General features: G+C 60.9%; 3 protein-coding genes across 6 annotated transcripts; 1 reads left to right on the top strand and 2 right to left on the bottom strand.

The window, feature by feature from the left end:
• Positions 1-6,392: 6,392 nt before the first annotated feature.
• On the bottom strand, positions 6,393-8,470 carry C8G (complement C8 gamma chain). 3 transcript variants are annotated; one of them, XM_040632233.1, is made up of 8 exons: positions 8,275-8,470; positions 7,799-7,992; positions 7,561-7,697; positions 7,367-7,437; positions 7,183-7,290; positions 6,805-6,906; positions 6,685-6,723; positions 6,393-6,598 (listed from the first exon to the last, which is right to left on the bottom strand). In XM_040632233.1, the coding sequence occupies exons 2-8, from the start codon at positions 7,934-7,936 to the stop codon at positions 6,585-6,587; spliced, it is 609 nt and encodes a 202-aa protein (XP_040488167.1). In that variant the 5' UTR covers positions 7,937-7,992; positions 8,275-8,470; the 3' UTR covers positions 6,393-6,584. The 3 variants fall into 3 exon arrangements, with proteins under 3 accessions (XP_040488167.1, XP_040488169.1, XP_040488168.1); XM_040632235.1 differs by having other exon boundaries at positions 7,799-8,029; positions 8,184-8,325; XM_040632234.1 differs by having other exon boundaries at positions 8,184-8,325.
• Positions 8,471-8,531: 61 nt separating this feature from the next.
• Positions 8,532-12,834, top strand: FBXW5 (F-box and WD repeat domain containing 5). Of its 2 annotated transcripts, XM_040632231.1 has the most exons (9): positions 8,532-8,586; positions 9,509-9,724; positions 10,065-10,222; positions 10,481-10,655; positions 10,777-10,925; positions 10,997-11,417; positions 11,635-11,782; positions 11,856-12,068; positions 12,140-12,834. In XM_040632231.1, exons 2-9 carry the CDS (start codon positions 9,532-9,534, stop codon positions 12,381-12,383), a joined length of 1,701 nt encoding a protein of 566 aa, XP_040488165.1. In that variant the 5' UTR covers positions 8,532-8,586; positions 9,509-9,531; the 3' UTR covers positions 12,384-12,834. The 2 variants fall into 2 exon arrangements, with proteins under 2 accessions (XP_040488165.1, XP_040488166.1); XM_040632232.1 differs by lacking the exon at positions 8,532-8,586 and having other exon boundaries at positions 11,889-12,068.
• A 3,252-nt stretch (positions 12,835-16,086) lies between these two features.
• On the bottom strand, positions 16,087-20,907 carry LOC121103131. Its single transcript, XM_040632230.1, has 2 exons — positions 19,356-20,907; positions 16,087-16,381 (listed from the first exon to the last, which is right to left on the bottom strand). Exons 1-2 carry the CDS (start codon positions 19,828-19,830, stop codon positions 16,248-16,250), a joined length of 609 nt encoding a protein of 202 aa, XP_040488164.1. The 5' UTR covers positions 19,831-20,907; the 3' UTR covers positions 16,087-16,247.
• Between the last annotated feature and the right edge of the window lie 1,839 nt (positions 20,908-22,746).

The raw sequence follows: 22,746 nt of genomic DNA, 5'->3' as shown, positions 1-22,746 counted from the left end.
CACAGGGCACAGCAAGGCCCCATCCCCATAGCGACGGAGAGGAAGCTAGTGGCCATGTCCGCTGCTGACTGAGATCCTCCCCTCTTTATGGGCCCTCCTGCAGGTGCCCCTCCCCACAGTGTGCCCCCTTCACCTTCCTCCTCAGACCTGGCAGAAGAGGTGGGCGCAGAAGGCTTGGAGGTGGCTCGGGCAGGGCAGGGGCCCTCTTGAGATCCTACTCACCAAAGATGGGGGCATCTGGGTCCCAGCCCAGGAAGGGAGACGGGCAGAAAATGGAGGGGCTGGGGGTGCTTGCTGGGCCCACCAGCTCCCAGGGATGTCTCTGTACCTCACTTTCTGAGTCCTGAGACCCCCAGTTCCACCCTCTTTGGGCCCCCTTCCCAGGGCCCCATGCCAGTGGGGGTGGTCAGGGCCTGAGGTGCCCCCCTGGCCGAGCCCTAGAACAGTAGCCTTCCTGCTCCCAGTGGGGGGCAGGGTGTTCCATCCCACACAGGGGATTCGACCTTTTCTTAGTCCCGAGGGTCAGGGGCACAGCGTTCTTGCTGCAGAACACCGAGGGCGGGGCCCAGGCCTGCCACCCCCACACTGCTCCACACGTCCCCAAACCCAAAGTGTGAGGCAAGAACAGGGCCAAGGGGCCCTCCAGGCATGAGGGTACAGGGGTCGCAGCCGGTCAGAGTGAGGCCAGACAAGGGGGTGGTGGGGCAGGCAGCCAGAGCACCCAAATCAGGATGACTGAGGGGTGATTGCAGGGCCCCCTTTGCCAGAGGGAGGGCAGGGGGCAGGCAGCCCAGCCTAGTGGGGGGTGGGGCACCACACAGGGGGCTTGGGGCAGGAGGTCCTGCGCTGGGCATGTAGCCCACCAGGCCACCCCCAGAGAAAGGGCCCGGCAAGAAAGCAGCCACACAGTAGTCAAATGCGTAGGTGCTGGGCTCTAGGAGACGGCCTGGAGGGATGTGTGCCTGACCTGTGAGCCCCCTGTCTTGGGCCACCTCCTTCCCCACCCAGGTCCCCAGGTCCTGGGCCATCTCCTGCCCCCACTTAGGTCCCCCTGCCCTGGGCCACCTCCTGCCCCACCCATGTCCCCCTGCCCTGGGCCACCTCCTTCCCCACCCAGGTACCCCTGCCCTGGGCCACCTCTTTCCCCACCCAGGTCCCCCTGCCCTGGGCCACCTCCTTCCCCACCCAGGTCCTCCTGCCCTGGGCCACCTCCTGCCCCCACCTAGGTCCCCAGGTCCTGGGCCACCTCCTTCCCCATCCACATCCCCCTGCCCTGGGCCACCTCTTTCCCCACCCAGGTCCCCCTGCCCTGGGCCATCCCCCCCGCCCCGCACTGCCTGGGCCACTTCCCTCCCTCTCCCACCTGCAGCCTGTCCTGAGGAGGGGCCCCAAGCAGGACATCCAGAAAGCACCAATTCCCCCGAGGACAAGTGGGGCTGGGCTCGTCCCCCACACTCTGCAGAAGGCTGCCCCCCATCTTCCTCCTCCAGGAGCGGTTCCCATTGCCAGGTGGCGCGTCGAGGCCTCTCTGGGTCGGCGGCCCGCCCCAGGACAGGGGCCGTCAGGGGTCGGGAGGGCCGGGGCCACCAGCTTCTCCTCGAGAACCGCGAACCGAGCTCGCGGTGCCGTGGCAGTTCCGACCCCAGAGGCGGCGGACGCCTGGCTTCCACCTCCCACCCCGCAGGCACCAGCCCGCCCCTGGCGCTCCCGACCCAATTCTGCGCCCACAGCAGACCTGAAAGCCGCCCCCTTTGGCCTGCGCTCTGGGGAGACTGAGGGCGGGTCAGAGTAGGGACCCCCCCCCCGCCCCCCGCCCGCCCGGCCGCAGCGGAGACCAGGCGGGTCCCCCGGGCCTGAGACCAACCCCCGGGCAGTGCTCCGGGCGCCCCGCCCACTACCGCCTAGCCGGGGACGCGGCTCCCCGCGCCTCTGGCTGCACTCAGTGACTCTGGCGCCCCCTGCAGTCCGCCAGGAGGGTCGCAGCCTGCGCGCGGGACGCGGGGAGCCGCGCTCCTCAAGCTCGGGGCCGCTGGAGGCGTGGCCCCTCCCACCGTCAACGCGATTGGTCGAGGGCGGGCACGTGACGCGGGCGGCGCGCGCGGGAGCTGGGTCTGCAAAGACAAGCGGAGTCAGGGACTCGGGCGAGGAGCTGCCGCCGGTTCCCGCATCGCCCCGGAAGGGCCGCAGGGTCCACGGCTGCAGCCGGTCGGGAAGGCTGCGGGGAGGGTCGGGACGCACCGCCGGGGTGCAGGCTGGACGTCCGCAGCCCTTTCCCCGCCGGGTGCCTGGTGTCCCCTCCCTCCCGGCCTCTGCAGGACCCTCCTGCCCGCTCCCCGCGCCCAGGGCCGTCCGCGTCCCTTCCTCGCTTCCACCCAAACGCGCCCTCCGCGCAGCTATTCCCGAGTTCTTTCTCTCGCCCCAAACTCGGCCGCTGTGCGCGGGGCTGGCGCTTCCCGCCCTCCCGAGCTCTTCCCGCGGCGTCCGAGAGGGTGGGCGGGGACCAGCTTGCCCCGGGGAGGGGCGAGGAAGGCGGGCTGGGTTCAGGGGGTCCCCGAGGGCCCGTCACAGCCGCTGAGGCCCTCAGCTCGGGTGGGGACGGGGGGGCGGTGCTGAGCGGGAGCAGGACGTGTGGACGACCCGTGTGAAGGCCCTGCCGGGAGCTGGAGGGAGGTGGCGGGTCCCCTCCGCGCGGGCTGTGTCCAGTCCTGTCCCCCACATGCAGGGGTCGTGGCCCACCTGTCCACTGGAGCTGCTGTGTGGGCAGGGGGGGCGGGGACCCAGCGAGAAGGGCCAACGGTTTCGCGACAGGGCTGACCATGTACCTGCCTGTGGGACCACCGGCGCTGGGGGCTAGGGACACAGCACCCTCGCATCCCGGCAAGGCCCCGTGGGCTCCCAGGACAGTGCTCCTCTGGCCTTTCCTGGAGGCCCCAACCACCACTGCCAATTAAAGGTAAGTTCTTTTTTTTTAAGATTTTATTTATTTATTTGACAGAGAGACAGCCAGCGAGAGAGGGACCACAAGCAGGGGGAGTGGGAGAGGAAGAAGCAGGCTCCCAGCGGAGGAGCCCGATGTGGGGCTCGATCCCAGAACGCCGGGATCACGCCCTGAGCGGAAGGCAGACGCTTAACGACTGCACCACCCAGGCGCCCCAAAGGTAAGTTCTATACAGTTTTAAAAGGTATTTTTCTTGGGGGCGCCTGGGTGGCTCAGTTGGCAAGATTTCCACTGAGGTCATGATCTCAGCGTTGTGGGATTGACCCGCCCTTGGGATCCGTGCTGGGTGTGGGGCCTGCTTAAGATTCTCTCTCTCTCTCTGCTCCTCTGTCCCTCCACCCCCGCTGTCTCTCAAGCTCCCCCCTCTCTAAAATAAAGTATTTTCCTTCTTTCTAAGGTATTAAAAATCACCTATTACAATTAAAAGGCAAAATACAAATTATAATTAACATTTTTACATAACAACAGTTCACTTAGAACTACAGTTATTTCACCTAGTTTGTGACAATTAGAGTTCATTAAACATTTTTGTGGAAATAAAATGCGTGACAACCGTAACCCCCCCCCCCCCACAGACCTGCTGCTGGAGACCCAGAGGGACAGGCCTGGGCTGCTGTGGGCCCTCAGCCCTGTGGTCACTTGGGAGGGTCTCCAGCACCACCCTTTGGACCTGCAGTCCTTCCAGAAGCATCCTTCCCCAGAATCCCTGAGAGGGGGATGTGTTTGAACTCTCCCACCCCAGAGCAGAGGCCCTCATTTTCTGTTTGGGGGCTGTGGGGCCAGGCTTGCAGGGGGCTCACTGGGGCACTGCCAGCTCTCAGCCACGGCCCCACCTGATACAGGGGCTCGGTGACTCCACATCTTTTCTGTGGGTCTCTGGGACGTAGGGCCCGTGGGGAGGCTATAGTTTCCTTTGCCCTTTTCCCTCAAAGCCCTGGGAGCCAGGGCCCCCCACCTTCCCTTCCTCTCCTCAGCCCAAATGTCTGCCTTTCTGGGATGCCAGTCCCAAGGGACATAGGGTGGACACTGCCCAGTCTGTGGGGTCGGGTATAGTCCCCACCCACTGGAGACATGGAGCCCAGACAAGGCTGCTGCTGGCTCTTCCCAGCAGCACCCACCCCAGTCCTGGTCTGGACTGAGCCAGTGGGCCAAGTGGGCATGCAGAGGTGGGACCAGACAGTGGTGCCTACAGCTCACCCGGGATAGCCTGGTGCTCACCCCTACCCCCTGGCAGCCCAGGGAGGAGATGGGGGCTAGTGGGGGGTTCCGCTCTCAGGCGCCCCCTCAGCCTCACCAGCAGTCAGTGGTGAGCTCGGCGCCTCGAGCTTCTAGGAACAGGGAGCCGCCCCACCTGTGTGCCAGGTGTTGAGAAACGCTCATCAGGCTTGGGGCCAGTTCAGGCCCAGCTTTGGCCAAACTAATGCCCATTTTCCTGACTGGACAGACCTTCCAGCTCCAGTCTGGCCCCAGCCTGGGCTGCCATTTTCCTCAGACCCTCCCCCAAGTTCTCCTGAAGGGAGGCCAACCCCCCACCCCCGGCCTGGTTCCCAAGGGGACAGTGTGGGGGGCTGGGGAGAGGCGTGCACATTTCTCCAGGAAGAACAAGTGTGTGCCGGGCATGTCTGTCCAGGAGCACCCCCGGGCCCTGACTCACAGCCATGTGGGCCTGGATCTTGCCCAGCAAGGCTTGGGGAGGCCAATGAGGGGGGTCAAGGGAGAAACCTGGCCCCCCATGGAAGAGGTATCATCAGAGCCCAGGCACACCGTCCTGGAATAGGGTGCTTCCAGGACCCTCGGGGCACGGGATGGGCATGTGTGGGGGCATAGTACCCATCCCCAAGTCATCAGAGCTGTTGAAAGGGGCCAGTGCCCCAGCAAATAGAGAAGATGGTTTAACAAGATGGGGAGGGGGGTTGCTGGAAGGATCTGGAGAGTGTTCTCACCAGCAGGAGCCGAGCGGGGTCCAGGCCCTGCCCACTGGGCTCCTGGTGCAGGGTGAGGGCCATAGCTCCTTCCCCTAGCCCTGGGGCAGCCGTCCCCTGTGGGACCCCCCCTGGGCAGGCCCTGGCCCTGAGGGGGAGAGCTGCATGCTGGGTGACTCAAAATTGTTTTGTTTCAAGTGCCCTTTGCCCTCTTGGAGTAGCTCTATTTCCTCTAGGGTCAGTTTCCCCCAGTCCTGATTCTTCTCTTCCAGTGATTTCTCCAGTGTCTGGGACCCCTGGTGAGGGTCAGACAGGTCAGCCAGGACCTGGGATGTGGAAAGTACGTGCAGTCTACCCTGGGGGCAGTGGGGAGCCCCTGGAGGCAGACCTTCCCCAGCACTCCACAGCCCCCCAACAATCTGGCATCACCTGGAGGGGCCGCTCCAGGCAGCCATTGCCAGGGTTGAGGGGGACACCATTACCCATTTTCAGCCCTTCCCTCCCCTGCCTCCATCTCCCATGGGCCTTGGAGTTCCCACATTCCAGAAAGGTCTCTACAGAGCAAAGCACACCGTGCCTCCTGGTTCCTCACAGCTGGCAACCTTGGTCGGATCCTGGGTGTGGGCTCCCCCACTTGTGTGCCAAGCTCCTGTGCTCACCGCAATCCTAGCACCTGAATTAGGCTGGCCAGCTTCCTCCATTTCGGGATAGACACCCCCCCCCCCCAGCACAGACATTCCTTGTTCTCCCTGCCTGCGTAATCTCGCAATCTACCCCGAGGGGTACCTGGCTGCCTGATGCCAGGACTGGACTCAGCCCCAGGGGGGCAGTCCTACTCCCAGGCCCATCTCGTGCCCCTTCTGCCCTTGCCAGCCCTCAGGGTAGCCACTGGGACAGCCCAGCCTCCTGTCTTTCTGAGACCATCGCCAGCTCACTACAGACCCAGGCACCACATCCAGGAATGGGGAGGGGGTCCGCCTGCCCCTCCCCAGGGGCTTGTCCTGCCTCAGGCCAGAGGGCCACTGGGACTCTGGACCTGTGCCTCCCAGAAGGGAGCACAGGGTTAGCGGGAGACCAGGAGAACCTGTGGGGAGGGCTCCTCATCCCTCTAGAAAAGGTCCCCCACCATCTGGGCAGGGGGCAGGCTCAGCTCCTGGGTCTACCCAGGGCAGCCCAGCAAGGCCTGCAGGGCATGTGTGCTCAGACTGGGAGCAGGGAAGGGCAGCTGGGACCACAGTGCAGGGGGTCCAACTGAGAAGTAGAGACGGGCACAGGGACAGCAGGGCAGTGGGCGCTTCCAGACCTTGAAAAAGAGCCATTTGCACCCTGCCTCCCTGGGGAGGGTTTTTGACCAGGGGAGCCCACCACTTCCCTCTCCAGCCCACCCAAGGAAGCAGCCCCACATGCCCATGAGAAGACGAGCAGGCAGAGGCCCTGGTCCAGGTCCAACACGGAAAGGAAGGAATCGGGGCCAAAATGGACGGCGTTTAATGAAGGCATTGCTCCTGAGCTCTGGGCGATGAGCAGCTCTGGGCACATAAGGGCGAGCGTCCTCCATGGGGTGGCCCTGACCCCGTGGGGCGCCGGCGCTCCGTGAGCGGGGCAGCAGGTGCCACCACCTTCAGAGGCTTCACTCCTTCTAAGGCCAGGGCTGCCACCTGGACTCACCTTCTGGTTTCTGGGGCATAGAGACGAGACTCAGCCAGTGAAGGAGCTGAGGGGTGCCCCCCTCACTGCACCACCCGGCCAGCACTGCCCACTCACCATCTAGGACGTGGAACTGGTCTGCAGCCTCGCAGAAACCTGAAGGCCCAAGCAGGGGTCAGGGGTGGCTGCGGCAGGGCACACGGGGGAGGACAAGGCAGGCCACTGGGGGAGGCTTACCATACTTGGGGAAGAACAAGATATGGTCCTCGGTCAGGTTGGCCCTTTGGGTCCTCTGCTCAAATGCACTCAGGGCCGAGTCACTTGGTGGGAGGGAGCGGGCTGTGGGGCACACAGGGCTCCTGGGCACGTGGTGAGGGAGCAGGCGGGGCATGCTGGGCATAGGGTCTGTGTGCTTGGGACACACCCATCCCCCTCACTGTCCCCTCTGTCCCCGCACCTGGGCCTATCTGCAGGGACTCCTCCCTGGACCGCTGCTCAGCTGAGGAGGGTCGCAATACAGGGAGGGAAGGGCAGGGAGGGTCTGTGCATCCCTCTGGGCTCGCCCCACGTGGATGGCCCTGAGTGTGCAAAGCATGGGCTTCCGTGTGGACGCACCGTACAGCTTCACCGACAGCCGCCGCTTCTGCTCCAGGTACAGGATGGCGAAGCCCTGGTAGTCTGTCTCTCCGACAACCACGTCCACTGCCCCACGGGCACCTCGGGCTGGGCAGAGCTGAGTCAGCCGCGTCAGGTTCTTACCCCCAGCCCTGCACCCTATCCCCTGATGCCCTTGCCTCACCTTGGAGCAGGAAGCGGCCGGGGACACCTGTGTCTCGGTAGCGCTGCTGCACCTGCCAGCAGATCCCATCCCTGGGGGGCCGGAGCGGGGGGGGAGCACAGTGGGCTTAGGGACCCCAACCCGGGCAAGGCCTCATAGGACTCTGGTCCAGGCCACAGCAAGGGTGGGGGCAGGGGTCCGTGTGGGGGACTCACCGCTTTTGGAAGGTGCTGACAGCCATGGCTGCACCCTGGGGAGCCACATGCAGTGCGGTGGCCTCAGCCCGGTGGCCCTGCTCCTGCAGGAAGCGGCATGAGGAGGCCACAGCCACAAGGAGCCACGTCCCTGCAAACTAGGGGCAGGCCATGTGAGGGCACAAGGGGATGAAGAGCTGCCCGGCCCTGACCCCTGGAAAGCGGGGCGAGATCCTGCCCACCACCTGTCGCCCCCTACCTGCTGAGCATCAAAGTTGGCCTTCGGCTGGATGGTGCTGATGGGGGACGCGGGCCGAGGGGGTCTCCGAGGCCTCTGGCTCAGGGAGCCCCCAGCCAGGAGCACAGTCAAGAGGAGTGCAGTCCTGGGGGTCAGCATGGTGGTGGCAGTAACAGTGCTGGGACTGGGGGAGGCCAGGGCAGGACGGCCAAGTCCTGGGGCAGAGTCCACTGTCCAGTGCCGCCCAGAAGCCTGGCACAGGAAGTCGGCGCCCGTCCACCTCCAGCCCAGGAAGTCCCCATTGGTCCTCCTGCCTCACCAAGCACCCTGCCCCCCACAAGAGTCCACCCCCAGCCTCCTCGACTCTGCACTTCCCGGCAGGGCCCTGGCGCCATATCCTGCTTACAAAATCCGGGTTGACCTCTGGTTCCTCGTCCACGACCCCCTAACCCAGGGCCCCAGCAGCTGGGAGCGGCGGGGCGGGGTCGCGAACTCACGAGGTGAGTGAGCCTTGCCCTCAGACCAGCCCACTGGACCCGGTGCAAGGCCGCCGCCCCTCCCGGCCGCCAGGGGCGCTGTTGGGCGCGAGCTCGAATGCGCGCAGGCGCAGCCATAGCCGATCCGGGCTGCCGGGTGCTCGACACTCTGCAGCCATCGATGCCTCAGGGCTCGAGGCGTCAGCCTGGCGGCCTCCATCATAGAGACGCGGCGGCTGGAGCGGCGGGGCGGAAGCGGGTCGGCGGGGCGGAAGCGGGTCGGCGGGCCGGCCGCCGGGGCAGGGGCAGCACAGCCGGGCGGAGGCGGCCGCGGTGAGTGCGCCCGGCCCCGGGGAAAGTCGTCGTCCGGCCCCCAATCCCCGGTTCCTCGGCCCCGAGGAGCGTCGCAAACCGGCCGTGTCCGGTCCCCGGCTCCCTGCCGCTCCCCCACCCTCGCGTCCGGCACCCCGGCCTCGGCCGCGCCCTCTGCCGATCAATGAGTCGCCGGGGCGCCGGGGCCGACTCGAGGCCCCGCCCCCCGCAGCCCCTCGGAGGGAAAGTGGGAGGGGACGTTGGGCAGCCCCCGCCCCGCCCCCGGCTCACCTGGCAGTGGCCGCGCTGGCCCGCTGACCGCCTGGCAGGGCTCCCCTAGGCCACAGGGCAGAGGCCAAGGGCCGGCTGGTGTCCCTGGCGGCGTCTGGGGCAGGCGGGCTGGAGCTCGTCCGGCCGGCCCCAAGCCTCTTCTCGGAAGGACCTCTGTCCCATGCTGACGGCTCTGAAGCCTTGGGGCTACAAGGTCAGAGTGAAAGGAGTGCGTGGGGGTCAGCGGTTCTTCGTTTCTCGGCCTCGGAGCAGTCACCGGCCCAGGCATCCAGATGTGTTTCTGCCCCATGAGCGGGAGGAGGTCAGAGGGCCTCACCCCCGCGACCAGGCCCCTTCTGGGCTGAGAGCAGATGTGGGGTCCAGCTCAGGCTGGACCAAGCCGGGAGGTGCTGAGCGCCCAAAGCCGCCTGTTCCAGGGAACCACTGGGACGTGCAGGGGTGCCCGTCAGGAGTGTCGTTGTCCAGGGGGCTTGGAGAAGCTGTTGGACCCTTATCCCAGTGGTTAGTGCCAGCTGGCCCTGTCTACACACGCTCAGTCCGATGGAATTCCCAGCAGGGCAGTGGCCTCAGCCCAACCCCAGGGCCCCTCCCCTGGGGCCGGTACCCTCCGTCAGTGCGGCTGGCAACTAAGGGGACCACGTGTGGGTTTCAGGGCTTCCTGGGCAGAATGTCACAATGGACGAGGGGGGCACGCCCCTGCTCCCTGACAGCCTCGTCTACCAGATCTTCCTGAGCCTGGGCCCCGCGGACGTACTGGCCGCCGGTCTGGTGTGCCGCCAGTGGCAGGCCGTGTCCCGGGACGAGTTCCTGTGGAGGGAGCAGTTCTACCGCTACTACCAGGTGGCCCGAGACGTGCCCCGGCACCCAGGTCAGGGCCTGCACGTGGCCCCACAGTGCACCAGGCTGGCTGGGAGGGCGGGAGGCAGGGCCATTCACATGCTGCCCACTGAAGCCACAGCACTGGTCCCCCACCGCCCAGATCTCCATAGTGGCCACCAGGGCACCATGTGGCCCTCACACTTATGGGGAACAGCCAGGCCATGCCTCAGTACAAGCCTGGCAGGGAGGCAGGGGCTTGGGGGTGCCGGGGGCACCCCTGCAGCTGAGGCGACGTCCTCCAGGGGCAGGGCTGGCCCCTACGCTGTTGGGGTGCTGGCCTCTGGGAAAGGAGGCTCAGGGTCCCAGTGGTGACCACCCCCCCCCCCCAGCGGCCACGTCCTGGTATGAAGAGTTCCGGCGGCTCTACGACAGAGTACCCTGTGTGGAGGTGCAGACGCTCAAGGAGCACACCGACCAGGTGCTGCATCTCAGCTTCTCCCACTCGGGTTACCAGTTTGCCTCCTGCTCCAAGGACTGCACGGTGAAGGTGAGCCCAGCCCTCGGCAGCCGGGGCCAGGTGGGGTGGCCCTCGCTGCCGACGGAGGGGAGCGAGTTCTGCCCCAGAGCCAGGAGCCCGCCGTGTAGACCCGCACCACTCGGGTCAGCGGGCAGCCAGGGGCCAGGAGCCCAGCCTGGTGGTGTTTCTGGGCATGAGCTCAGCTGGGAGAGGGACTTGCGGCATGGGCCCTGGGGTCCCGTGCAGGGTGGGTTCAAGAGGCCCCCAGATGACTCCGCCCCCACGCAGATCTGGAACAACGACCTGACCATCTCGCTGCTGCACAGCGCGGACATGCGGCCCTATAACTGGAGCTACACCCAGTTCTCCCAGTTCAACCAGGACGACTCGCTGCTGCTGGCGTCCGGGGTGTTCCTAGGGCCCCACAACTCTTCGTCGGGTGAGATCGCAGTCATCAGCCTAGGTGAGAGCGGGCCTGGGGCGGGCCGGCTGTTCTGGCCAGCCCCACCCCTCCTTCCACAAAGCCCCGCACCCCCCCAGCCCTGCCAGCCCCTCCCCACAGCCCTGCCCCTGCTCCCCTGCAGACAGCTTCGCCCTGCTGTCCCGAGTGCGCAACAAGCCCTATGACGTGTTCGGCTGCTGGCTCACGGAGACCAGCCTGATCTCGGGGAACCTGCACCGCATCGGGGACATTACCTCCTGCTCAGTGCTCTGGCTCAACAACGCGTTCCAGGTGCGGCCGGGTGTGCCCCCGCGGCTGCTCCCTCCTTGGCCTGGTACCCACCTGCTGTCTCCCACCCCCAGGACGTGGAGTCAGAGAACGTCAACGTGGTGAAGCGGCTCTTCAAGATTCAGAACCTTAACGCCAGCACCATCCGCACCGTGATGGTGGCCGACTGCAGCCGCTTCGACAGCCCCGACCTCCTGCTGGATGCCGGGGCGCCCCCTGGCCGCGTCTTCGACCTGGGCAGCGACAGTGAGGACGAGGCGGGAGGCCCGGGACCAGTGCCAGCTCCGGCCCGCACCAAGGAGGGCTTGCGGCGCTTCTTGGATGGGTTCCTGGACGGGCGGGCACAGCCCCAGCTGTCAGAGCACGCGCTGGAGACCAAGGTGGCCGAGCTGCTGGCGCAGGGCCGCACCAAGCCCCCAGAGCACAGCATGGCCGACGCCCGCAAGCTCCTCATCTTCACCACGGGCTGCCTCACCTACTCGCCACACCAGATCGGTAGGGGAGCAGGCCCTCCTGCGTCCCTAGAGCCGGGGGGTGAGGCTTCCCCGCGACTGGGGTGGGGTCCCGTGGCCAAGGGCAGGGCGGGCGTCTTTGGGCAGCGTCTGCTTCCTCCGTTTGTCCTGGGGGCCCCGCCCTGGTCCAGCCTCCTGGAGAGCACGTTCCGTGGGGCCCTCTGGTTCAGACGCTGCTGCCCTCACCTGGCCCCCCGCAGGCATCAAGCAGATCCTGCCACACCAGATGACCACAGCCGGGCCTGTGCTGGGCGAGGGGCGGGGCTCAGATGCCTTCTTTGACGCCCTGGACCACGTCATCGACGTGCACGGACACATCATCGGCATGGGCTTGTCCCCGGACAACAGGTGGGCCCCCAAGAGTGTCCCGGGTGGGGGCCTCTGCAGGCCGCTGATACCAAGCAGGGTGCCCCTTGCCCAGGTACCTGTACGTAAACAGCCGTGCCTGGCCCAGCGGCTCCGTGGTGGCCGACCCCATGCAGCCGCCGCCCATCGCAGAGGAGATCGACCTGCTGGTGTTTGATCTCAAGACCATGCGGGAGGTGAAGCGGGCTCTGCGGGCCCACCGTGCCTACACACCCAACGATGAGTGCTTCTTCATCTTCCTGGACGTCAGCAGGGACTTCGTGGCCAGGTAGTGTGCAGGGCCAGGCCGGGCCGGGTCCAGGTGCGCTGGGCCGGGTCTCACCCGAGGCTCTCCCGCAGTGGGGCAGAGGACCGGCACGGCTACATCTGGGACCGGCACTACAACATCTGCTTGGCTAAGCTGCGGCACCAGGACGTCGTCAACTCGGTGGTCTTCAGCCCCCAAGAGCAGGAGCTCCTGCTGACGGCCAGCGATGACGCCACCATCAAAGCCTGGCGTTCACCACGCACTGTGCGCATCCACCATGCCCCGCGTCCGCGTCCCCATCCCTTCTTCTCCTGGTTTGCCAGTCAGAGGCGCTGAGAGGGGACCCACTGAAGATGGCCCAGAGGTCGGCAGTCCTTTCCCAAGGGCCCAGCCGCTGCCCAGACCATGCAGTGGGCAGAGACACTCGTGAGAGTCCTGCCTTAGAAAGGGGTTCAGCAGGACTCCAGGGAGGGGATGGCCTGCCCCCCACCACGCTCACACCACACCCCACCTCCCACAGCTGTGCCCTTCAGCAGCGGGGCAGCCCCATGGCTGGCTTGAGATGCACTGGACACTGGGGCCCCACTCTTCGCGCACCTTCCTCCCCCAGGGCCTGTGCCCTGGGACCGTCAGCAGCACACGTACCCTTCGGCCGGCCCCTCCTCTGGGGACTCATTTGCTCACCAGCAGGGCCGGCAGGCAGCACAGGTCAGTCTGCCGTGGGCCCAGGCAAACTGCATGTCACTGGTCACCTGTTTGGGGCCTGAATAAACAGTTGGCAATAGCACCCTGCCGTCTAATCTCTGTGTGCACGGAGGGGTCCACCTGACAGCAGGACGCCTGAGGCTGTGGTGGAGCGGTGTGGCTCGAGGCTGCGTCCCCAGTTGCTGCCCCTGGAACGTCTGAGCAGACAAGGTCACCAGCGTGCAGAAAGTGCCAGAGCTCGTCCACCAGGACGTGTGTTCGCTGCCAGCAGGGAGGCGTAAAGGGGCGCACCTGACCTGGGGAGGCGCTGCAGACGACCAGCATGTGGCAGCGGGGGGGTGGGGGTGGGGGGGTGGACGTGGAGGGGCAGGAAGCAGCCCCGGCCACACCCTCAAGGCTTGACCCACATCTGTCCTGGGGGCTCGCCTGCCCCCCTCATTGTGATGGGTGCGGGTGGGGCTGCTGATGGGGCGGCAGGCCTTATTTCCATGCCTAGCTACACATGGAGCTCATCGTGTCCCACTGTCTACCATCCAAGCACAGTGACCATTGCCACAGTTGCGGGACAAACACGGCAGGCACGGACAGGTCTGCGGGAACAAGAGGCCAGAGGCAGTGCCGAGCAGAGGCTGCTGGGGTTGGAACCACACTGGCTCAGGGGGAGGGCTGGGCAGGGAAGGCAGAGGGCCCAGAGGAGCTGCTCACGGCTGAGTGTCCACCAGTGTGGGCTGTGCACACAGAGGAGGACGCCCCAGCCCACGGTAACAACGGGAAGCCTGGGGCTGCTGGGGTTCATGTCAGGACCTCCAGACACGAGCACACAACAGCAACAGAGCCCAAAACGTCCCGCACACAGTGCACCCGAGACCATCCAGAGCCATGAGGCTCAGGCCACCAGAAGTAGCCAGCAAGCTCCCTGAGGGCAAATACGCTCCTGACAAGTGGCAAAAATGGAACGATCTTCTGCAAAGGTCTTAAAATCATCCAGGAAACTAAAATCTGTAAAATGAAAGCAGGGGATAAGAATAGAAAACACCCAGGGGCACCTGGGTGGCGCAGTCGTTAAGCGTCTGCCTTCGGCTCAGGGTGTGATCCCGGCGTTATGGGATCGAGTCCCACATCGGGCTCTTCCGCTAGGAGCCTGCTTCTTCCTCTCCCACTCCCCCTGCCTGTGTTCCCTCTCTCGCTGGCTGTCTCTATCAAATAAATAAATAAAATCTTAAAAAAAAAAAAAAAACGAATAGAAAACACCCAGACTTTCAAAAGGAGGCCAGTGGAACACAACAGGTAGAGTGATTGAGATGGAAAAAAGGTTGGAGCAGACGCCCTTCCCCCCAAAACTCAAGGAAGAGCTGGAAGCCGGGGCGGGGGACAGCACGGTTGGGGCAGGAGGCGCTCAGCTCATGCTGCAGCAGGGAGCACGGGGCAGAAAATGGCCCGAGTACAGGAAGACAAGTCCTCAGGACACGGGTGCCGAGGTCTGACCGGGAGAAGCAGCAGCCCCCATGAGATGTGCTGCGGTGAGGCCACAGCCGGCGAGGGTCCCGAGATCCTAACGCTCTGAGGGGGGGGTTGTGCGTCCAAGTGAGACGGACCAGGCACGCAGGCCCCGTCCCTCCCACGGGGCAGCTGGAAGAGCCAAGCGCTCGCTCTGAATAGGGCACTGCAGCAGGCGGCTGGGGAGCAAGAGCAGAACCAGCACTCCATGTCTGGGCCCTGGCCTGGACTCGGAACAGCCTCGGCCCGGAAGTGAGTGCCCAGAGAGCAGCCTGCCAGAAGGACAGAGCAGCTGGGCAGAGAGGCCGTAGGGGCAGTGAGGCCCACAGTGTCCAGTGCAGCTTGTGGGGCTCCCGGAGCCCGTTACCACTGTGCTCGCTCTGCACTGCCGCGGGGCGGACCCAGAAGTGGCCTGACCAGGGGAGGGCATGACAGCAGGGCAGCAAGAGCCCCACGCCTCTGGCTGCCACGCCTCTGGCTGAAGGAGCAGACGGTGCTGGCCCCCAGGCCAGAGGGAGCAGCTCGGGAAACAGCCCGTGAGGTGGCTATGGCCACTAAGGCTGACCGTCAGGCTGCAGATGCGCGCATCAGACCAGACCGCAAGAGCTTGCAGACCAGTGCCCAATCCCAGCCTAAGGACCGGCCCACAGACTGTGGGGGGTGTGGTGGGCCTAAGCCTAACGAGAGCTTGGCGCCCGTGAAGCAGACACTGACAGTCGCCCAGGAGTCAGACGAGACCCGGAGCCAATCAAGTGATGTTCAGAACGTAACCCACAATTTCTTGGCACGTAAAGAACCCTCAAAACGTCAACTCAGAGGGAAAGACACTCAGCGGATGCCAAGGGTGAAAGGACACAGATGTCAAGATTATCTGACGGAGACTCTGAAGTAGCAGTCGTAAAACGCTTGAACCAGCAATCACAAACATTTCAAAAGATGTAAAGATACAAAAGTCTCAGCAAAGAAGCAGAAGCTTTTGGGCACCCGGGCGGTTCAGTGGGTGAAGCATCTGCCTTCAGCTCAGGTCATGATCCCGGAGTCCTGGGATCGAGCCCTGCGTCGGGCTCCCTGGTCAGCAGGGAGCCTGCTTCTCCCTCTGCCTCTGCTGCTGCTCCCGCTGCTTGCTCGCTCACTCTCTGACAAAAAAAAGAAAAGAAAAGAAAAAGAAAAAGAAAAAGAAAAAGAAAAAGAGAAAAGAGACAGAAGATTTTAGAAGAGCCACATGGAAATTTTAGGACTGAAAAGCAAAATTTTAAAACTCACTGGACAGACAGACCACCAGAATGGATATGACTGAAGACAGGTGGACAGAAATTATTCAATCTGAACAAAGGAAAGAAAACCAATTGGGGGAAAAATCAGGCCCCAGGGACCTGTGGGACAGACATTAAAGGTCTAATGTTTGTATCGCCGGGAGCCCAAAAGAAAGTGATCTGCAGAAATGACAGCTGAAATTCACCACCCAAATGTGGTGAAAGATACACACCCACAGATTCAAGAAGAAGAGTAAATCCTAATAGGATAAAGCCACAGACATCCACTCCCAGATGCATCTCGTCAAACTGCCGAAACCCAAGATGGAAGAACCCTGACAGCAGTGGGGAAAAGCTCACGCCTGCCTGGAGCGCTGCAGGCCCTTCACAGGAAGCCACGGTTCAAGACGGGAAGGCTGTCAGCCCAGAATGCCGTAGCCGGTGGAAACACCCTCATGAATACCAGTGAAATAAATTCTCAAATGAAAGAAAGAGACTCTGTAGCCAACGATGGAAGTTCTTCTGGCAAGAACGAGGCTGGGACGCCGACAACGAGGGGACAGAAATGCAGACTCCTGTCCTCCTGAGTTCTTCACAACATGTTTGGCAGTTGAAAGAAAGGCAGTTATAATGTCTTCTGATGGAGTTTTCAGTCTAGATATGGGGGGACAATAAAGGGACCCTTGGGGGTAAGGTGCCTCCATCCCAGTTAAAGTGCAAAATAACCAAGTCCATCAGTAAGCTGTTACAAGTCAACTGTGCTGTAGGGCGCCGGCGTGGCGCCGTTGGCTGAGCGTCCAACTCTTGGTCTCAGCTCAGGTCTTGATCTCAGGGTCATGAGTTCAACCCCTGTGCTGGGGGCCACGCTGGGCGAGGAGTCTGCTTTAAAAAAAAAAAAAAGTACAATAAAAGTTAAGAAGTGTGTTGTGATCCTTAGAAGAACCACTAAAAATACGACACCAAGAGACAAACCACAGTAGACAGACTAACACAGATCACTAAAGAATGTCCAAATAATTCTGTCCTTCTAGGCAGCAGAGAGGAAATGGAGGCACAAATACAGAGAGGACCAACAGAAAACAAACAAAATGGCAAACACCTACCTCAGCACATCGATAATTACATTACTGTCAAAGTGAAACCAACAAAACAGAAGCCCTACAACCCCACTCTTCCATGACTAATAAAGCACTTCAAATAGGACACAAGGGATGGAAAGGATGGAAAGGATGGAAAACCACATTCCACCAAAACATTCCTAAAGGGAGCCTCGACTGGCTACGCTAACCCCACGCACAGTGTGCCTCAGAAAGAAAGAGCCTTACCGGGGGAAAGAGATGCTGCCCATGGGGAAGAGGCAACATTCGCTGAGAAGGTAAAGCACCCCCAAATGTGTGCGTAGCTCAGAAAAGAGCCATAAACAGCCGAAGCAAAGTGGCAGAACAAGAGGAGAGAGCAGTCGCAGCTGGAGACGGCGTGCCCTCGCTCAGGGCAGGTGTTGCCCGAGAACCGGCAAGGGCAGAACCCAACACAGCACTGTGCCCATTTCCCCGGGCTGCTGGAACTGAGGGCCCTGAACTGGGGAGCTCCTTGTCTGACGGCCCCAGAGGCCACAAGTCCACACGTTTGCCGTGGGGGGACCCTTCCTTGTCTCTTCTGGCTGCTGGTGGGGCTGGCCATCCTTGGTGTCGTCATCTGTTGACCCATCAGTCCAACCTTCTGTGTTCACATGGCCTCTCCCTGGGCCTTTTCCCATCATCGTCCCTCTGCAGGTCTGTGTCCAAATCTCCCCTTTGTATAAGGCTCCCAGTCCTACTGGACTGGGCCCACTCTATGCCGCAATTTAACTTGACTACCACTAAACAGACCCTATTTCCAAATACGGTCACATTTGCAGTTACTAGGGATTAGGACGTCAGCATATCTTTTTGGGGGGGATATGATTCACGTGTGAGAACTACCAACTAGCTGGACTTAACTGAGAACTGAGCTGCACACAACATCCCCACTCAGCAAGAGCAGGGTGCACGTTCTCTCAAGTGCACAGGGACGCCCACCAAGACAGATCACAGCCTGCACCGTAAGACAAACCTCAACAAATGTCAACACTTCCAAACTCCTTTTCCATAGGACCACCATGACCCTGACCCCGAAACCAAAGACTACGAAAAGGACAATTATGGACCAACATCCCTGGCAAATACAGATGCAAAATCCTCAAGAGATAATTAAACCAAATCCAGAAATAATATAAAACGAGTTGTATGCCATGACCAAGTAGGATTTAATCCAGAAAAGCAAGACTGGTTCTGTATCTAGAGATGATGAACGTAAGCCACCGAGGAACAGTACAGAAGAACCACCTGGACATGCCACTTGATGCAGATAAAGCATCTCACAAAACACCCGAGTCACGGGAAAGCCCTCGGCAAACCAGCCGCAGAAGGCAGCTCGCTCAGCCTGGTAAGGGCATCAGCACAATCTGCAGGTAACATCACACTTGGTGAAAGAGGGAACCTTCCCCAGACCAGGAACAAGGCCAAGAGCCCCTCCTTCCACTCCTGTTCCACCTCACGGCGGGAAACTCAGCAGGTGGGATAAAGTGAGCAAGACGAACGAAGGGCATACAAACTGGAGAAGAATAAAACTGTCCTCATTCACAGATGACATGAGTGTTTATGTGAAAAATCCCCCAAAAGTTGCAAAAACAAACAATTCAACAACCTCCCAGAACCAGTCAGTTTATCAAGCTTACAGAATATAAAGAGAACACACAAAAAACAACTGTTTCTAAGCACTAGGACTATACAATTGGAAACCAAAGTTTAAAAATACCTTTTACAGGGAGCCTGGGTGGCTCAGTTGGTTGAGCGTCTGATGCCTGACTTTGGCTCAGGTCATGATCTCAGGGTCCTGTGCTGGGCTCCCTGCTCAACGGGGATTCTGCTTGAGATCCTCTCTCTCTCTCTGCCCCTTATCCCCTTGCTTTCTCTCTAAAATAAATAAAGTCTTTTAAAAAACAATAATAAATAAATACTACCTCTGACAATAGCTTGAGACCAAAAGAAACACTTAGGCATTAACCTAAGAGAGCATGTGTTTATGCTGAATACTACAGAACGATGACTGAAAAGAAAGCAAAGACACAAACAGAGACAAATTATGTTCCTGGACTGGAAGACAACATAGATGTCAATTCTCCCCAAACTGACCCGTAGATTTAATACGACGCCAATCAAATCCCAACAGGCTTTTTGTAGATATACACCAGGAAATTCTAAAACTTACACTTACTGGCCAAGGAACAAAAATAGCTGAAGAATTTCTGGAAAACAGGAATAAAGTTGGAGGAATCACACCACTTAGGCTAATATTCATTAGGACGTATGCTGGCGTTGGTGCAAACAGACACCGGTTAGCGGAACACAACAGGTCACACACACGTGGCAGATGAACTTTACGAAAGTACAGACAAAGTCAGTGGACAGGGGAGAGGCTCTGATGGTGGCAGAGGCAGCCGATGGACGTTCATTTCCATAAATGGCTCTGGAATAACTGGCCAGCCGGATGCAGAAAAATTAACCTCAACTTCATGCCTTTTACAAAAATCCACTTCAAATGGATCGAAAGTCTAAATGCAACATGTCACAATATACTTCTAGAAGAAACCACAGGAAACCTTCACTGTCTGGTGGGAGGCGAAGAATTCCCAGGCAGGACGCTGAAGCACAATCCATGTCACAAAAAGTCAGTAAGTAGCACTTCACCAGAACTTACAAATTTTGTTCTAAAAAAGTTAAGCAGATGAAAAAACAAGCGACAAACTGGAAGAAAACATTTACGAGCCACATACCTGACAGAGGACTTGTACCTAGAATGCGCAAACCCCGCTCGAAACCCGACAACCAGCAAACCACCAGCCCGTCTGAAAAAAGGGCAAAACTAACAGGCAGCCACGTCTCCAGAGAAGACGCTCCTCGATCCATGCTGGGAAGCGCAAGCTGAAGCCAAGACGGACAGGCCCGCTCGCCCGTGTAACAAGGGCGAAACGGTGCGGAGCCCGGGAACCCCCTGCCCCGCCGCGAACGCAGAGGCTGTAGCCCGCGGTCTCGGTCAGCCTGGGCTGCGCGACAAATACCACAAGTATTTTGGGGCCCGGCGGCAGGACACGTTTCCGTCTCACGGTCGCGAAGGCCCAAGGCCGAGACCAGGCTGCCGGCACGGGGCCCCCTGGCTTGCAGAGTCTTGGTGTCCTCAGGCGGCGGGAGGGGCCAGGCGGCTCTCCGGGGTCCCTCTCCCGAGGCTCCGTGTCCTAACGCCTTCACCATGACTTTGGGGGGTGGGGGGCGCACACATTCAGACTAGAGCAGCTACTCTGGAAAATGGCTGGCGGCTTCTTACAAATTTGAACTACACTTCCCGTGTGACCCAGCAACACCGCTCAGGGAAAGGGAAGCGTGCCCCCCGCAGCCTGGGTGCAGACGCTCAGAGCCGCTCTACGCACGACTGCACAACTCAAACCACCCAACACCCTTCGACAGGCGTAAGTGCCAACGGGCGCGTCTGAGCTGCGGCCGCTTCTCAGCCAGATGCAAACGACGTGACGAATGTCCGTTCCCAGAACACCCTGAGCGTCCAAGGCGTTCTGCCGAGTGGAGGAACCAGGCTCAGAAGGGTTCCGTCCACAACAGCCCTGAACAGACGGTGATGACGGAGAACGGGGCACTGGCTGTGGGCTCGCAGGTGCAGGGACCACAGTGGGGCAGAGTCTGCAGAGAAGAACCACCAGGGTGATGCTCACATCAGTACATACGTGTGGGAGCTGCACCCAAAACACGTGATACACCAACTTCACGACGACCAATTAAAAGAGCTATCGGAGAGAAAGCGCACGCCACCTGAGCCGAGTGCAGCGCACCCACCTGCCGTGGGCCCCGGCAAGACTGCGGCTGTGGCTTCCAAGCGCAGAGAGAAAACAACCATCGACCCAGAATTCTAAACCCAATCAACACCCAAACCAAGGGCAGAATTGGGGCACCGGGGTGGCTCAGTGAGTGGGGCGTCCAACTCTCGATTTTGGCTCCGGTCATGAGGTCGTGAGACGGGCATGGAGTCTGCATGAGATTCTCCCTCTGTCCCTCCCCCCACACTCGCTCTCTCAAGAGCAAACCAAACGCAAAGGTAGAGTCAATACTCCTGCAGACGTGGGAAGCCAGAGGCCCTTAGGGCAGCACGGCGGCCGGCATCTCCTCTTGACGGGACACGGGGCGGGCACAAAGCAACCCCACGCAGTGCCGTGGCCGCTGTTGATGGTTCTTAGAAAGGATTTGTTAGAAGATTTTATTTATCTGAGAGAGACAGAAATAGCGACAGACATAGTGAGAGAGAGCATGGGCGGGGAGGAGGGGGAGAAGACTCCCCCCTGAGCGGGGAGCCCGACGTGAGACTTGATCCCAGGACCCTGGGGTCATGACCTGAGCAGCTGCTTCAGCGACGTAGCCACCCAGGCACCCCTTAATAAGTATTTTTTGTGTTGAAAACCAACATGGACTCGAATCTAGAGAATGTGCAGAGGGAGCAGGAGGTCAGACGAACGCATAAGAGGGATCATTTCCACGGACGGCCCGGCTGTCACTGAAAACCAACCTGGCAGCTCCTCAAACACGTCCACACGCGGCCTATCACCTCCCCTGGCGGGCACCGTCCGGAGAGCCAGGGAACCCGGCCACACGCTTATCGCGCACAACACTCCAGCAGCACGGCTCTCGACAGCCAATGTGGGGACAGCCTGAAAGTCCGCTCGTGGACAAGTCGACAAAATGTGGTCTGTCTGTAACCGGAGTCTCGTTCAGCCCTCAGCAGAAAAGGAGTCCGACTCCCGCTACGAGTTTTGAAACATCGCACTCAAGCCAGACGTGCAGTCCATGCTGCATGACCGCACGCAGCCGCGCGTCCAGAACAGGGATCCGCGGGGACAGAGAGTGGGCTGTTCTTGCTGGGGGGGGCTCGCTGCCTCCTGGGAGGTGCCAGGGCCTGGAACAGACCTGTCGCAGGGTCTGCCTCTAGAGCCCGTGCTATCTCCAGGGGAGCCCGGTGTCCCTGTGCCAGCGTCTCCCACAGCGGCCAGCACTCAGCAAGGGCAGGGGCGGCTGCCCTGGGCTCTGCTGTAGACTTCCACCCACTGCCTCCGGAGCCTGACCGTCCTCCTCTCCACTGCAGGACTCCTCCAGCAAGCTCTCCAGAGCCAGACTCTGGCCGCCTGCGGGCCGGTGGGGGTAAAGCTGCCCTGGAGAGCAAGGGAGGACTGGCAGGCAGCCTCATCTGGGCAACCTGCCTTCGCCCTTCTAAAATGGGTTCACATCTTTCTGCTATTGCCCTCTCCCCCACTCTGTCCCTGTAGACAAAAACCTTCCTAATCGGGGCGCCTGGGTGGCTCCGTCATTAAGCGTCTGCCTTCGGCTCAGGGTGTGATCCCGGAGTCCTGGGATCCAGCCCCACGTCAGGCTCCTTCGCTGGGAGCCTGCTTCTTCCTCTCCCACTTCCCCTGCCTGTGTTGTCTCTCTGTCAAATAAATAAATAAAATCTTAAAAAAAAAACCAAAAAAAACTCCTTCCTAATCCTCTCATTTTACTGCTCTGTTTTAATGAAAAAGAAGTAAATTCACTAATGTACTTGGTTTATCCCAACTGACTTAATGGAAAACAAAATGGGCACACACACATCATAGAGAAATTCCAAAACTAAAAACCCAACGTGTTGAAAATAAAGCTTTAAAACCATTAGGAAAAAAACACAAACGTATTTTCTTGGGCAGACCTGGCACTTCCTGAACGAGTGGTCGACGGCACGATTCACAGGAAAGCAGGACCCAGCTCAGCACGCGTGTCTTGGCTTCCTGTGGGCTACCGGTTCAAAGACACAATCAAGGACCAGTCTCGCCAAAGGAGGGGAACAAAACCGACGACCCAGAAGACAAGTGGACGAGGGCAGGCAGGCGCGTCTCTGGACTCTGTGGCCCACCAGGCCTCTGTGCTCCCAGGTCGGGAGCCCGGCGCGGGCGGTCTGTGCCTGGCAGCTTGGCGGCGGGCGTGACGAGCGGGTCTAGTCAACTCTGCACCAGCTCAGTGCGTGAGGCTTCCCGCTGGAGAGGACGCTGTGGTCTCGTTTGTGGAAACGAACAACGCGTGAGGACAGTGGTCTGGAGAGATGCGAGGGAAAGGCCCGGAAGGACTTCACTTTTCTGC

This window comes from Ursus maritimus, unplaced genomic scaffold (assembly GCF_017311325.1).
Source record: "Ursus maritimus isolate PB19 unplaced genomic scaffold, ASM1731132v1 scaffold_17, whole genome shotgun sequence".
Lineage (NCBI taxonomy): Eukaryota > Metazoa > Chordata > Mammalia > Carnivora > Ursidae > Ursus > Ursus maritimus.
Note: the sequence above shows the minus strand (reverse complement) of the source record. Positions and strands in the feature narration are given on the sequence as shown.